This window comes from Phragmites australis, chromosome 7, assembly GCF_958298935.1.
Source record: "Phragmites australis chromosome 7, lpPhrAust1.1, whole genome shotgun sequence".
NCBI lineage: Eukaryota > Viridiplantae > Streptophyta > Magnoliopsida > Poales > Poaceae > Phragmites > Phragmites australis.
The window spans coordinates 32,944,343-32,959,140 of NC_084927.1; the positions used below are offsets into that span (position 1 = coordinate 32,944,343).

The 14,798-nt window shown below is 46.9% G+C and overlaps 1 protein-coding gene across 1 annotated transcript; it reads right to left on the minus strand.

The window, feature by feature from the left end:
• Window positions 1-7,305: 7,305 nt before the first annotated feature.
• On the minus strand, window positions 7,306-8,503 carry LOC133923633 (protein OXIDATIVE STRESS 3-like). Its single transcript, XM_062368914.1, has 3 exons — window positions 8,405-8,503; window positions 7,912-8,263; window positions 7,306-7,815 (listed from the first exon to the last, which is right to left on the minus strand). Exons 2-3 carry the CDS (start codon window positions 8,121-8,123, stop codon window positions 7,509-7,511), a joined length of 519 nt encoding a protein of 172 aa, XP_062224898.1. The 5' UTR covers window positions 8,124-8,263; window positions 8,405-8,503; the 3' UTR covers window positions 7,306-7,508.
• Between the last annotated feature and the right edge of the window lie 6,295 nt (window positions 8,504-14,798).

The window sequence follows — 14,798 nt, forward strand, 5'->3', positions numbered from 1 at the left end:
CTAGGTTCTATGCCCGTGGCCAGGTGCTGAGATGTTCATGGTTGTCATGTATGCTACTATGTCGACTCCTCTTCCTGCTGGGGTGTAATCCTACTCTGCCTACAGCTTTGAGTCGGATCCTGTAGTACCTAGAAGCATCGACTTCGTTTAATCAGTACATGAATACCTGTGTAAAGATGTCGAATGGTGTACATAGTATAAAAACGAAGAACAAACAATATCCTGAAGTTCTAGCAGCAGCCGCTAGTGATCCAAGGATTTTTTTTTTCAAACAATATTATTTTAATGAAAATTGTAAAAATAGTACCGAATTTAGTTAAATTGCGAGAATAAAAGTCTGCCATGTCGTCATTTCAAACGCCGATAGGCCTTAATCGGCATTCCATATGCCGAGATCTATGAAGTCGGCATAGGAAATACCGACAAGCTTATTCTCAAAATTTTGCCAAATCCGATACTGTTTTTTAGAATTTTTAAAATAATATTATTTTAAAAATCGTGATCCAAACTGCTAGTGAGCCGGTCACCCGCAGGGCTTTGCACTGCTCAAACCAACTGTTATCTTCACGACGTCCCAATTGCCATGGTTGAGCAGATTGGCGCAGTGCTCTACGCGTTTGTCGTCAAAAACCATGGCATAGTCGTCAGTTTTGACGAATCAAGCATGGTTCCCTTGCCACTCGCGCACGTCGCCGTGCCGAAAGCCTAGCCGCCACTGTCCGTGGAGGCCAACAACACCACATCTTCGCCAACGTCGCCGGCCTCCGTCCACCACCCGTCAGAGCCCAGCCTGAAGGCAACCATCTCGCGGCCGCCCCCGCTCCACGCTGCCATCAGCAGCTCTCCACCGTGCCGCTGGACGAGGCACCGGGCGTCCCACGTGTGCGTGAGGGCGTGGAGCACGTCCCGGCGCGTGGGCACCTCGTGCGACGGCGAGACGAGATCGAAGACCGCGACACGCCCGTAGTGGCTGACGAGGCGGAACACCCCGTTCTGGTACGTCTCCCGGTGCGCACGCGAGGCTCGTCCACGACGCGTCCGTCAGTTTGCAAAACACCACCTCGTACTCGGCGCAGAGGAGGACCACAGCCGTGCAGGCACCGTCAACGGACGGGTCCGACGACAAGGCCGCCCTGCGCACCTCCAGCTGTGAGAGCGGGCAGCGCAGGCCGCGGTAGGTGCGGTCCTCCCACCTCTCCCTCGCACCCTCACCATGAAGCGAGAGCACGGCCACTCCTCGCCACGGCGCGTTAGGGGCGGGAGCTGGACGCGCTCCCTTGTGGCCGGGTTAAGCAGACACACGTCAGGCCACCGTTGCAGGACAAGCCACCTGTGCGACGAACCGCAGCATCGCTTGCCTCTGGTCTCCGGCAGGTCGAGCTCGTGCACGGTCCCGTCGGAGACGTCCAAGAAGCCCCGGTTGCAGCTCTCACCGCGTGTAATACTCTAGAAATTTCGGAAATTCAGTTGTTGACCGTGTGCCTAGTGTGAGCGTAAAGTTGCCTTTTTGATCGGTTGCTCCCGTAGACGATCGGAGACCGTGGATACGTAGATCTAGTCGAAACGATTTCGTTTTGCTATCTAACGTCTTGTTTAGACACTCGATTAAACTGTAGCAAGTTCAATAAATCATATCGGTGGATGGAAAAAAAAGTCCAGTGGTATCCTCACCACCCGACCCCACCCGCACTTGCTCGACTCCGTCTGACCGCCTACTCCCACACCGCTAACACTAGGCATGCACCCCGCCGGCTGTGGAAGCTGCTGCCCCGTTGCAGGCCACCGCCACCGCACTGGCTGCCCGTCGCGCTCGACCACCACCCGCCACGCTTGGCTACTACTAGTGCATTGCCGGCCAACCAAGGCCAGGGAGGGGACGTGGTGCAGGGGGAGTTGGCCCGACCGACCAAGAAGAGGAATAAAAGAAAGGAAGAAAGGAAATAAAGAAGAAGAGGAAAAAGGAATGAGGAGGAAGAAGAAAATAGAAAATGGGGTTTTCGTGAGTTAGTCGGATTTTCACCGTTGATTCGTGATCTCGCTCCAAACTTGGCTTTCCTCACTGATAATCCACCGAGGGATCCAGGCGGCGTGAGGCGCTGGGAGCGAATCCTAGACTGGAGCTACAGCTTGCTGGATGGTGGCGTGGCCGCACCTTTCATCCCGCCTTCAAGGTCATGCCGTAACGATGATAGGACTCGGCGAGGCCGTGACCACGAGATAGATGAAGATCATCGCAGGCAGGGCGTGCGGAGGCACAACAGCCATTCCCTCTAGTCCCGCCTATCTAGGCCATGTCGGCATTTGAGGGACTTCGCCAAGGACCACGTCGACCACAGCTACCGGGGCAGTGCTAGGACGGCTACGAACTTCATCTACATGGGTCTTTGTCCCCCTGGCGTAGTTTGATTCATAATCGACGCAAGCAGGACATCGGCCCTGCGGGGTTTGGATCTCGAAAAGTTCGCTTAGCTTCACCTATCGCCACTTACTTGGGCCTGGAAGCAGGTGAACAGAAAGGGATCGCTTCCTCTCTGGTACTGGATGATATGGTTCTGTTTGATCAGCTGGAGTAAGCTTCAGTCAAGAGCTTTGATCCCATGTTTGATAAATGTTGTATCTTGCCACTAGTGTATGTGGTTGTAGGAATGATAGAGCCACATCACGACATTGGCGGCGCCTCAGCTTCTTCAACTCATGATCCAGTGCTGACGCCTCTAGAGATGGTCACGGTACAAGACACTCACCCACCAGAACTCTAAGTCCACAAGACCACGGTGGCAAAAACTCCTTCGTTCCTGCCTGTGCAATGCATGGGGCGAGCGGGGAACTGTCTGAGGTGGAAGAAGACCATAACCACTCCAATTTCCTAGCGAATTTCTCCATGCTAGCTGCCAAGCCTCTTCTCCCTTCACCGCCAAAAATGAGGTCAAGGAACCGCATCCAAGCGGCCACTGTGATGGAGTCGAGATCTAGCGAGCGCCTTAAGAAGAACGCATCCACTGTCTCGATTGCGTGTTGGGCGCAGCATTGCCTCATCTGTGAGCTCAACATGGTGTGTCTAGGCGAACCGATTGGCGAACAAGCGATGGCAACCAACATCAACATGTACAAGGACTCAATCCCGCCGAAGGCGATCTTGTCGATTCAGAAGCTCACAAACTTAGACGCTGAGGTGGTCCTAAAGGCTACTTCTGCAATGGTGGATGCAGCGGATGTTGTTGGTGCCGTCCCAGAGGCGGCAACCTGATTATGCTGCCCTGCTTACAAGTTGCCCATGCAATGTCTATGTCTGTGTTAGCCCCAACAACAACTGTTATGGCTTTGTTCAAGTTAGGTTCAGTTTGTTTCCTTGTGAATCTCAAGTTTGGTCATGTGGCTAAGTCTAGGCATGGCATGGTTTTGTGGTGGCCCATAGAGGGTTTAGTGGTTTTACCCTTCCTCCACGATGTGTGTTTGGCTGGTGTGCATGTGTGTTTGTTGATGGTAATCGTCGGTTGCTAGATGGAAACTACAGTTGTCAATCATGTTTGCAAATGAATGATATCCACCTCTCAGCTCTGATGTGGAACGTCCGAGGACTAAATAGTCCAGCTCGATGAGAGGTGGTATGGGATGTGCTGACCTTAGTGCGACCAAACATTGTGGCCTTGCAGGAGACTAAGTTGAGGAATGTTGATCGATTTTTGGCTCGTGAGTTCCTTGGAGATAGTTTGAAAGACTTCTGTTATCTACCTGCAGATGGTAAGAAGGGTGGGTTGTTGCTTGCCTAGGATAGTGAGTTTGTGACTGTAACATGTCCAACGCTTAGGAACTTCTCCATCACGGCAAGAGTAGAGCTGTGGGAAAACATAGCATTCCTACTGACGACCGTCTATGGTCCTTTAGAGGAATCCAGGAAACAAGATTTCTTGGACGAATTGCAATCTCTTAAGCCTCAAACAGGGACACCATGGATGACCGTCGGTGATTTCAATCTCATCTATGAAGCTAAGGACAAAAACAATCTCAATTTGAACATGCACCTCATGGGGAAAATCCAAGCTGCACTGGATGCGGCGGAGCTTCTAGAGATAGCACTTTAAAACCGAAAATACACCTGGTCCAATGAACGCGAGAACCCAACTATGGTGCGATTGGATCGTGCCTTCTGTAATGCAGAATGGGACCTCCTCTTCTCATCGCACTTTCTTCAGGCCTTGTCCTCCTCGACCTTGGATCATTGCCCTCTTCTTCTTGCCCAACAGAAAACCCCACCTAGGAAAGCCAAGTTTAAATTTGAGGAGTTTTGGGTCAAGGTGCCAGTTTTCATAGAAACGGTTAAGGAGGCATGAGATCAGCCAGCTCAGGGGCCGTCCATGGCTGTGTTGCGAACAAAGTTGCAAGCCACAATCAAGGCTCTTCACCAATGGAGCAAAAACCTTTTCGGTCGTGCAAGGCAACAACTATATATTGCACGGGAGGTCATTCTACATCTTGATATAGCACAAGAGGAGATGATGCTTTCGGATGAAGAGTGCAAACTACGCAAAGATCTCAAGCTGCGTATCCTAGGGCTTGCCGTCGTGCAACGTGCGAGATGGCGCCAATGCCCACAAATAACGTGGCTAAAGGCTGGGGATGCTTGCACGTGTTTCTTCCGTTTGCGGGCAAACACGCGCCGCCACTGGAACTACATCTCAACTCTCACCAAACATGATGGAGCTTGTGTGTGGTCACATGAAGACAAGGAAACCGAGCTACACCGATATTTCAGTGGCATCTTTGGTACTAGAGAACCACGTCAATACTCCTTTGATTGGGATAGGCTCGACCTGACCAAGCTTGATGAGGCTGTAGTCGGACATCTAGAAGAACCATTCTCTGAGCAAGAAATTGCAGAAGCCGTAGCGCAGTTGCCGGCAGAGAAAGCGCTTGGCCCAGACGATTTTACAAAGTCCTTCTTCAAGCATTGTTGGCCGATCATCAAACAAGATGTGCTTAATGCTTTTGTTAGTCTGCACAAGCTCTATACATCCACTCTCTCGATAACCAATGGGTCCGACATTATTTTGATTCCAAAGACGGAGGTGGCCCTTACACCCAAGGTTTATAGGACGATTAGTCTTATCCACTCTTTCGCCAAACTGGTATCCAAGGTGCTAGCTCTCTGCCTCTCCAAATACATCGACCACCTGATATCCTACTCGCAAAGCGCCTTCATAAAGAGCAAATGCATCCATGACAATTTCTTATATGCGCGCAATTTGGTGTGTGCTTATAACAGAAACCGTACCCCAGCATGCCTCTTCAAGTTGGATATATCAAAAGCCTTGGACACGATATACTGGGAATACATGCTTGAGATTCTTCATCACATGGGCTTTAGTGCACGGTGGAGGAGCAGGTTAGCTACTCTGTTCTCTTCATCCACTTCATCCGTCCTCTTTAATGGAGTCACCGGACCAGAGATCCACCATGTGCGAGTGCTGAGACAAGGCGACCCCTTATCCCCTTATATGTTCATCCTTGGAATAGATACCCTGCAGTGGTTCTTTGAGATGGCCACATACGAAGGAGCCCTTACCCCACTTCATGGACGGCAAGCAAGCCTACACTTATCTCTTTATGCTAATGATGCAGTTGTGTTCACGAACCCAAACAAGCGAGACATCAACATGATGATGGATATTATGCGCTATTTTGGAGGAGCTACTGGGTTGCAAATTTATTTCAATAAGAGTGCAGTGTCTGTCATTCGCTGCCAAGGGATTGACATGGAGGCAATGCTAGTCGTAGGCGGCCAAGGGTGAAAAAAGTGAAGGCGCGCTTGGTGGGCTGGTAAGGAAGGCTACTCATGCCGGTTGGCAGGCGGGAGCTTGTACGCACCGTCCTGAGTGCACTACCCACATATCTCCTAACAGGACTCCAGATTCTGAAACAATTCATCGAGGATTTAGACAAGGCGCGATGACACTTCTTCTGGTCAAGTGACCAACAGCTCACTGGTGGAAAATGTAAGGTGAATTGGTCATGTGTATGACGCCCCACTAGGAACGGTGGCCTAGGCATCACAAACCTGGAATTTCTTGGCTGCGTGCTTCGTCTCCGTTGGCTATGGTTCGAGTGGAAGCACCCTGAGCGCCATTGGAGTGGAATGGGCTTAGCGATCAACTTGGCTCACATTGCTCTCTTTAATGCTGCTACTTCGGTTTAGCTTGGTGATGGTAAGAAGGCTTCGTTCTGGCTGTCCACCTGGCTGCATGGCTCAACACCGGCATATCTTTTTCCCTCCCTTTACAGCAAGCGCAAAAAACTGCATAGTAGTCGATGCTCTCACTGAGGATAAATGGATTCGGGATATAGACTATAATCTAACACCGACTCTCCTAGCTGAATATGTTGATCTCTGGACGCTGATACAACCAATGCAGTTGGATATGCGTAGTTCGGCTTCGGACTCGATGATTTGGACACATGCTGCTTCAAGGGAGTACTCCGCCCGATCTGCTTATCTCCTTCAATTCAAGGGCGCCGAAATAACCTAGATGGACAACATAGTTTGGTGGCCCCGAGCTCCTCCTCGATGTAATTTTTCCTTTGGTTACTGCTCTAAGGCCGCATTTGGACTGCTGATTGTCTGCAAAGACGTGGATGGTCGAACTACTACTTCTGCCAACTGTGTTTGCATAACCTAGAGACGGTAGATCACTTGTTCTCTAACTGTGCTTTTACAAAAGATATTTGGAACAAGGTTTCATACTAGGTGCGCCAACCTTGCCTAATGCCAAGTAATTGGCAAACGAGGCCATTTGGCTCTTGCACACTTGATTGGTACAAGCCTCTCACCCAGCCTGCTTCGGACCATGCTGTCGAGGGACTTCGCTCGCTATGCATCCTGGTTTCATGGAATGTCTGGAAGGAGCAGAACAACCGTGTTTTCAACTGACAGGAAAAAAACAATAGATCGGATTGTCTTCGAGCTCCAAAAGAGGCTCGGCAGTGGACAATGGCGGGTGCAAAAGCCTTGGATGTCATACTGCTGGCGATGGCCAATAGCCGACTTAGTGCTTCCGTCTTTCAAAGTTTGTAGTGTTGGGTGTCTTACCGTTGTGAGTTGCTTAAGTTTTTTAGCGTTTAGTCCTTTCCTATCTTCTGAGTTGTAGAGCGTTTAGCTGTGACTCCCACCGGTTGCTCGGTTTTCTTGTGTCAGCAGTACGTGCCTTAAATGCTATCTGTACCTTTCTCTCTCTCTTAATTAATCTAAGCCGTTTTACGGATCTTTAAAAAAAAGCTATCAAGAGATCAGAATTTATCACAGGTACAAAGTTCTGGAAAGACGAATTTGCTATTTGCCGGATCAAATTCCGACGAAACCGCCAGGATAACGTGCTAGCTCTCTTGCAAAATATTTACAGATGCAAGGCATCCACACATGTCTCGTTGCCTCCATCGGCAAATTTCATTTTCAAGATCCATACTAACTAACAACCGTATCACGCAGTGACTTCACGATTAGGCCGGCGAATCCCCTAAGCAAATAACAGGGGCTGTCCGGCCACCGCCTCCGGCCTTGCCGAACTCGCCGTCACGAGAGGCCGCGTTCGTATCAGTCTCCTTGGCGCCGAGCCGAGCGCCGACGACGACAGCCGCGCCCTGGACGCCTTCTTGCCGGCCGCGGAGAGGCGCCCGCGGCGCGCGTCCTTCAGACCGACCACGCAGCTCCGCGACGTCTTGAGCCGCTTTGTCGGCGGCTTCGGCAGGTCCTCGAGGCCGCCCACCGCCGCTAGCGACGCGAACGACTGCGACTTGCCGTCGAAGAACTTGGACAGACCCCTCCTGCATCCAAACAAAGCGGCGCGTCAGATCACACCGCCAACATCACGTCTTTTTGAGCTGGAAGAGACGCAACAATGCCCCGGCCGGCACACGTACTTGATCGGGAGCTGCGTCATGAGGGAGGCCATCTCGAAGTGGCCTGTCGACCCCGACGAGCTGGCGTCGTCGGCGAGCTCCACCTCATCCGACGACGACGTGTAACCCGCCGCGGACGACTCGGAAGCGCAGCCAATGTCCTCCTCCTGCTCCTCGCAGCTGATCACCTCCTTCGTCTCCTTGCCGCGCGCGAACAGGACGTAGACCTCCATTCCCAAAGCAGGTGAGGCGAACGATCCGACGCAGATCACACGGCGAACGTCCGAAACGGAATGATGCAGCACGATGCTCAAACTTTACAATGGTTGCAGGCTGCACAAAGGCGTGGGGAGAGAGTGGAGGGAAGCTAGAGCTATAAAGGTAGCGGAGGTAGGAGGATAAGAATGACGAGTAACAGGGGATGCGCGCGGGAGAAGATAAACAAGTCGTCAGTTCGCGTGAGAGAAAAAAAAAGCGATATAAGTCGGTATTATCTTACGCAGTCTCATCTCACCTACGGCGGGTGACTCTATCCTTCTCCGCTTCACCATTTCCTTTCCTTTTCTTTTCCCACCGGAGTGGAGTGGACTGGGGACGTGGGAAGTAACGGGAGGAGAGGATAAGACCTCCACATGTTTTCTTGCACAGCTTCGCGAGATGCGGGGGTCTGCTGCTGCGCTCGGTCTGCCTCTACATATTCTGTTGAGCCTGCAGCTGCCCTTGCCAATTTTTACCATCAGATGGATTATTATGTCATAACCACGGTTTTTTATTTTTCAAATAAAAATTGCAAATATATAAATATCCGTTTTGAAAATAACAGATCTAGACTCCCTTCCAATGGACTACTATCATCCTTCTAATGAGTGACAGATCTAAAAATCAGAAAAATATTGCTTCAAATGCTCTTAAAATTCAAAACAAAATCAAAATACTCATGAAAAATTCTGTGATATAGAGAATACTATAATTTAGCTATTAAAAATAGATAAAAATATGACCTGTACAATAAGAAACCAAAAAGACAAATTGACTTTTTTATTTTCATTGCACAAGTAATTATTTTAGTTGATTTTTTTTTAGCATTAGATGATAGCATTCTCTACACAGCATATTTTTTAAAAACTTTTTATGACTATTTCAATAGTATTTTAAATTTTAAGAGCATTGGAACATAATTTTTTTATTTTTAAACTAGTCGCCCGTTGGACATGTTGTCCTTCCGACGACAGGTAGCACGTGACCCGAGTTTAGATTTGAATTTTTATTTTAAACGGATACATATATTTACAATTTTTTATTTAAAATATATGTAAAAAAATCGACACCACTTGTCCAGATCAAAGTTCCCATCGAACTAAAGAAAGTGCTCGCGTCGGTTACCGATGCTCAGGTCGTCGCATATTTCTACTCATTTCGGACCCACTTCGCTTTTTTGTATTTATTTGTCTTTTAGAATTGTACTGCATGGAGATGAAAAGACTTGCATAACATCATTCTTCCCTTTTTGTGTGCGAAAGGGATCACAACATCAGATCTTGCAGGATTTGGGGCCTGCTTGTCAGTTATTATCACTGCCCCCATGAGTTATGGATGGTCGGTCGAGGAGCTCCGCCATGTGTGCCAGATCAGCGCAGCGTCAACTCGCCGACGGCAAGCTAGAAGTATGGCCTGTGGGAGAGCCTTTCAGCAACCGTGAAGAGCAGCTGTGCTCTCCGTGGCTCAAAGTTGACCACTTGTCCACGTCAAGTAGCAGGCTGCTTATGTGGCTCACCGTGTGACTCATGGCCACCTACCACGCATCATTTTCGCCATGAATAGCAGGATCGCGGATGTCAAATACTATTATACGCCAAGTTCTGCAGTTGAAGCAACATGGTCGAATTTGTAGCTCATGAAAAAAATAGAAAATGTAAAGTACTTGTAGACTTAATATTTGGCCCATAACTGTAGGGTGTATGGGCTCTGCGCAGATTTTTTTTTCAACCTAAGTACCAAACATAACAGGGCCGTTCGGCGTACGTACCGCATCGGCCGCGTTCCTGGACCAAACTCTCACGTCGCTCACCGCCGTGCGCACCAGCTGCGATCCGTAAGATGAGCCCACGAAGTGTGACCATCCCGCCGATCCGACACCTGCTGCCCGTACGCCGGCCTAGCCCAGTAGCCCACATGGGAAGCGCGCAGCGGACGCTGGAGTTTTTTTTTATATTTTCTAAAATAAATAATTAAATAAATAAACACCAGATAAAAAAATTATAAAAATAAACACACGCCATCTTCTCATGAGACGGTTAGACCTCACCTCATCCTAAGAGGGCGGTTCCGATTAGATGCTTAGAGCATCTTCAACTGAGCCCTCTTCTCACCCCTATCGTATATTTGAGTAAAAAACGATGAGAATCAGTCTCCAACCGATCTCCTATCCGACCCCCTTTATTTGAGGAACCCTCAAATCTCCTCCCTCACTCACTACATCTAGGGACTCCTCATCCAACCCCTCATTTGGGAGAGAGGGGAGAGAGAGGGAGAGAGGGGAGGGAGAGGAGAGAGAGTTACCAAATATTAATAAAATAGAAGTGATTCCAATATAGTGGGTCAAATATGAGAGGTCGGTTGGAACGCGTTGAGAAATAAAGGATGAAATCTGAATGAGGAGTCCCTAAATAAGAGGAATAGAGAGTCAAATATGAGTAGTCGGTTAGAGATGCTCTTAGACCCTTACACGTATGGACTACTAGAGTAGTACTGTTCATACCTTCCATTCCTCTCATATCTTCTCTTTTAAAATAGTGGTTTTTTTTCTTAAAAATACTTTAATTTTTTATACATGTTTTATAATTTATGTGCAATCCATTTTAATTGGATTTACTTAAAAAAGCATATGTAGAGTTTAAACCAAAAATCTCAAAAATGGCTAATTTTATAACTTCTAATAATTTTTAGGGACTCAAATAAATTTATAAAAATCTAGAAAAATTTATTAATATTCTTCTTATATGATGGACTAATTTCTTATTTCCAGTCCTATGTTATATGGTGAAAAAATAAGTTCCTCTGTAATACTCTATTTATATTTATTTTATCATTTTTTCACCATATAACCTAGGACTAGAAATAATTCTAGAAATTAGTCTATCACATAATAAGAATATTAGTGAATTTTTTCAGATTTTCTGAAAATTATTTGAGGCCCTAAAAATTGTTAAAATTTATAAAATTAGTTTTTTTTAGAATTTTAGTTTAAATTATACATAGGATTTTTTTGGTGAATCTAATCAAATTTTTATATTTATGTCTGGTTGTAACTCCATATATTGCGGATTGTAACTCTACTATTTATGTTGGGTTCTAACTCCTCACTAGTAGAACGTGTTACTTGCATCGCCCAGGTCCATGCGCTCGGCTCGTACGGCACCTGACGCAACACATCACAGGTAGTGGGTAACTTAAGCCCGACGTCGACTCGCTAAATATGCAAACATACATAAGCGACCACTCATCATTTTAGACTCCACATAATTCCAACTAAAATGTACAATATACTTAGATGCTTGCCTTGCTGCTCTAAAAGTTGTCTGATACTCTCGGCGCAATACTCACAAAGCTTCAGTAGATTGGCGGTGCCTTCACTCGCTTGGATCGTCGGCATAACGCTATCTAAACGAATCAAGAATGCATTGCATAAACAATGAAAAGATGGAGAAGTGTGCATATGATGCAAGTTTGAATATTAATAGAGCATCGTGTTTCGAAAATATTTGCAAAAGATCACCAAAATATTATGGTTCCGAAGTTTGAAACCCTGGATAAGACAACCTAAGTGCATATAGTTTTAAGTGGCTGGTGGTCAGACCGGTGTTGAAGTGACGGTCAAACTGCCGGCGTGCGTAAGGTTTTGGCCTCTAGTGGTCAGACCGAAAGCGTGGTGACGATCAGACCACCGACCAACAGTCAAACCAGCTCTAATGGCGGTCTAACTCCTAAATACAGATATTTTGAGCCGACCTATTGACAGTCAGACCAGCCCTAGTGGTGGTCAGACCGCTAGAACTTGCCGCCAATACCTTTACGGGGTCACCGACGAGGACTCCGACGAAACCTTCAGCAACGAACGACACCAAAGTACTCCACAAGACTAGGAGAATATTTTACGTGGTCGTTCAGACAATATGCACGATCCGAACACGTAAAACCCCAAAAAATGAGATCTATACCTAGCTTTCCTAGGGTTTTCTGGTCCAAATCAAAACGACGGCTAGCTAAAGCTAGGAATCGACGAGAAAAGGGTACGGGGATGTTTACCTTGGCGTAGAGAAACTTTGTATTGAATCAGAATCCTCCAGGGAAGCTTTGATCCACCGATTGGACTCCCGGAGGGTGAATGAGCTCGCGGAGGAAGAAACAGCGAGGAAACCCGTCTGGTGGGGAGGAAAGGGGAAGAAGCTCGGGAAAGTCCTCCGAGAAGCTCGTGGGAGTCCCCACATCCGATCTCTGGCTGTCGACACATTGATTTGGATCTCTCTCACTCCTCCTAGGGTTTGATGGAGTGAGAGAGTGAATGAGAGGGAGAGGGAGTGAGAGAGGTGATCGACCACTTATGGGAGCCTCTGTGCGCTGACGGTCAGACCGAGGTAAGACCCGGTCAGACCGCGAGAAGAGTTTTTTTGCTGAATTCTCCTAATCCCCCTCTTTTCTTTCTTCTTTCTTTTCTTCTTTTCTCCAAGGTAGTTAGGGTCTTCTTATCTCTTCCTAAATCATTTTCACTCTAAAAAATATCCAAAATAATAATTAATTGTATAAATATAATATCATGATGATTATGCAGGCTTAATTATGTAATTAGTGTTTTGGGATGTGCCAGATAACGAAATTGAAATACAAGTATGCCTAAGCAAATCTAGTGATTCTAATTGTTACCACATGTTTTAAATAATGTCTAGGGACCTTTTAACCATTCACCTTCAACCACAAAATTACAGTCACGTAGATCAGGTAAATCACTCAAAAGTTAACTAGAATAAAAATGAACACACGTAAGCAAAGGACACAAGTAATTTATTTTCTGAAGTTCAGATCCAAGGATTCTACGTCTCCGTTGATATGCTCACAAAAAGTCAAGCTTGAGCTTACTCAAGCGACCACGAAGAATGAGCTTGGGCTCACTCAACGTCCTTTTCCCTTGCGAAGGTGAGGATGAACCTTCACAAACGTTCTTGTGGCACATCATAACCTTGGGTGCTCACAAGCGACGTATAGCCGTCTAGGAACTCCAAGAGGAACGAACACAGAATCAATTGGCTTGACGACGAACTCAAATGCTCAAAGATTAAAATGAAGCTCACTAGCACTTAATCTCAATCTCTCAATCCAATTCTCTAATCCTTGCAAGAGATGAAGCCAAAGAAAGTGGGGAGAGCTATTGAATAGCTTTGAAAACTTTTATCTCGTAGTAGATCAGTAGTGCCAAAAGAATAAGGGTCAGGGGTTATTTATTAACCCCCAAAACTTGTCGTTATGCAACTTTCTGGTTTAATTCGGAACTTTCGGGTTTAACCCGGAACTTCCAGGTTAGCAAGAGACCAAGATAACCGAGGATCTCAACTCAGAACTTCATCCGAAAGATCTGACTAAAAGATCACAGAATCCGAAAGTTCCAAACCCATCCGGAACTTCCGGGTTGAGACTTCAACCCATAACTGAGCACCCCCAGACTCCCAGCTGGAAATTTCGGTTACCCAGAATTTCCGGGTTAGCTCGTAACATCTAGATATAGAAAACAACATGGAACTTCCCAGTATTCGTGTGATGTTTTGTGTCTCTTATTTTTAGTCAAATGAGTATTTTGAGTATTGAGAAATCTTCAAATCTATTCCTATATATGACAACCAGACCAACAAAACAACGGTCGCCGCCGGGTCCTATGCCCCAAGTCACGGTCCCGCCGTTCGGAAGCGAGATCATGGGATCATGGCACAGGTTTCTTCCATGAACCTGTTACTTGCATCGCCACAGTTCCATGCGCTCGGCTCGTACGGCAATCGACGCAACACATCACAGGCAGTGGGTAACAGGAAGCAAATCGCAGTCCACTCTGTCATTCGATGCCGACCTACTTATTATCCAAATGCAATATACAAGGAGCCGGCGCATTGACCGATCTTCAGGAAAAATACAGACGCATCTTATCGTGATACATTGATACCATCATCCCCACTGCTGTTCGCCTACAGAACCGGATCTTGCCATGGCCGCAGTTGACCGCAGCAGCCAACTTGGATCGATCAGATTCAATGGCTCTATCAAATTCAGCAGCACCGATAGCACCGCGCCCGAGTGTATCTGGGCCTGGATGCGCGTGATGCGGATAATCTCCACGGCCACGCACCCCCAGGGTCGCAAGGAGACAGAAAAGAGGGCAGTCACACCACCTCACATGCGAACAAGTGCCATGGCGCCCTGTGGAGGTCCAACCAAACTCTGTGTGTTTCCCCCCCATTATTGGTAAGGTAGCCCATAAACAACCTGAAACAGAGTTATAGATCCAGATAGAACGGGACGGGATGGGGAGGGTTTTGCCTTCATACGCTCCCAGCCGTATGTCCCTGCTCTTCTGTCTCGATCCGAGATTGGTTGATTTTTTTACCTAACTTTGATATGACTCGTCCCATCTCATCTTGATTAAAGTTATTAAGAGTTCTAGATTAAATTTAATTATAAGATCATTGATACCATAACATACAAATCTATAAAAAAACTACATCTAAATTTTACAAGATCTAACATAATATGACAATAGTTATATATATACATTAGTTTACTAAAAAAAATTATTATAAAGAAATAATAGAATTCTTAATAAATACACTAAGAGTGCATATAACATATATTTTAGGACGAGTCAAACC

Bases quoted from the DNA above. Each gene is read 5' to 3' on its own strand.
- LOC133923633 (XM_062368914.1), bottom strand. From the start codon at position 8,123: ATGGAGGTCTACGTCCTGTTCGCGCGCGGCAAGGAGACGAAGGAGGTG. The intron at 7,816-7,911 runs GTACGTGTGCCG...GTTTGGATGCAG, and splicing joins ATGACGCAGCTCCCGATCAA to GAGGGGTCTGTCCAAGTTCT.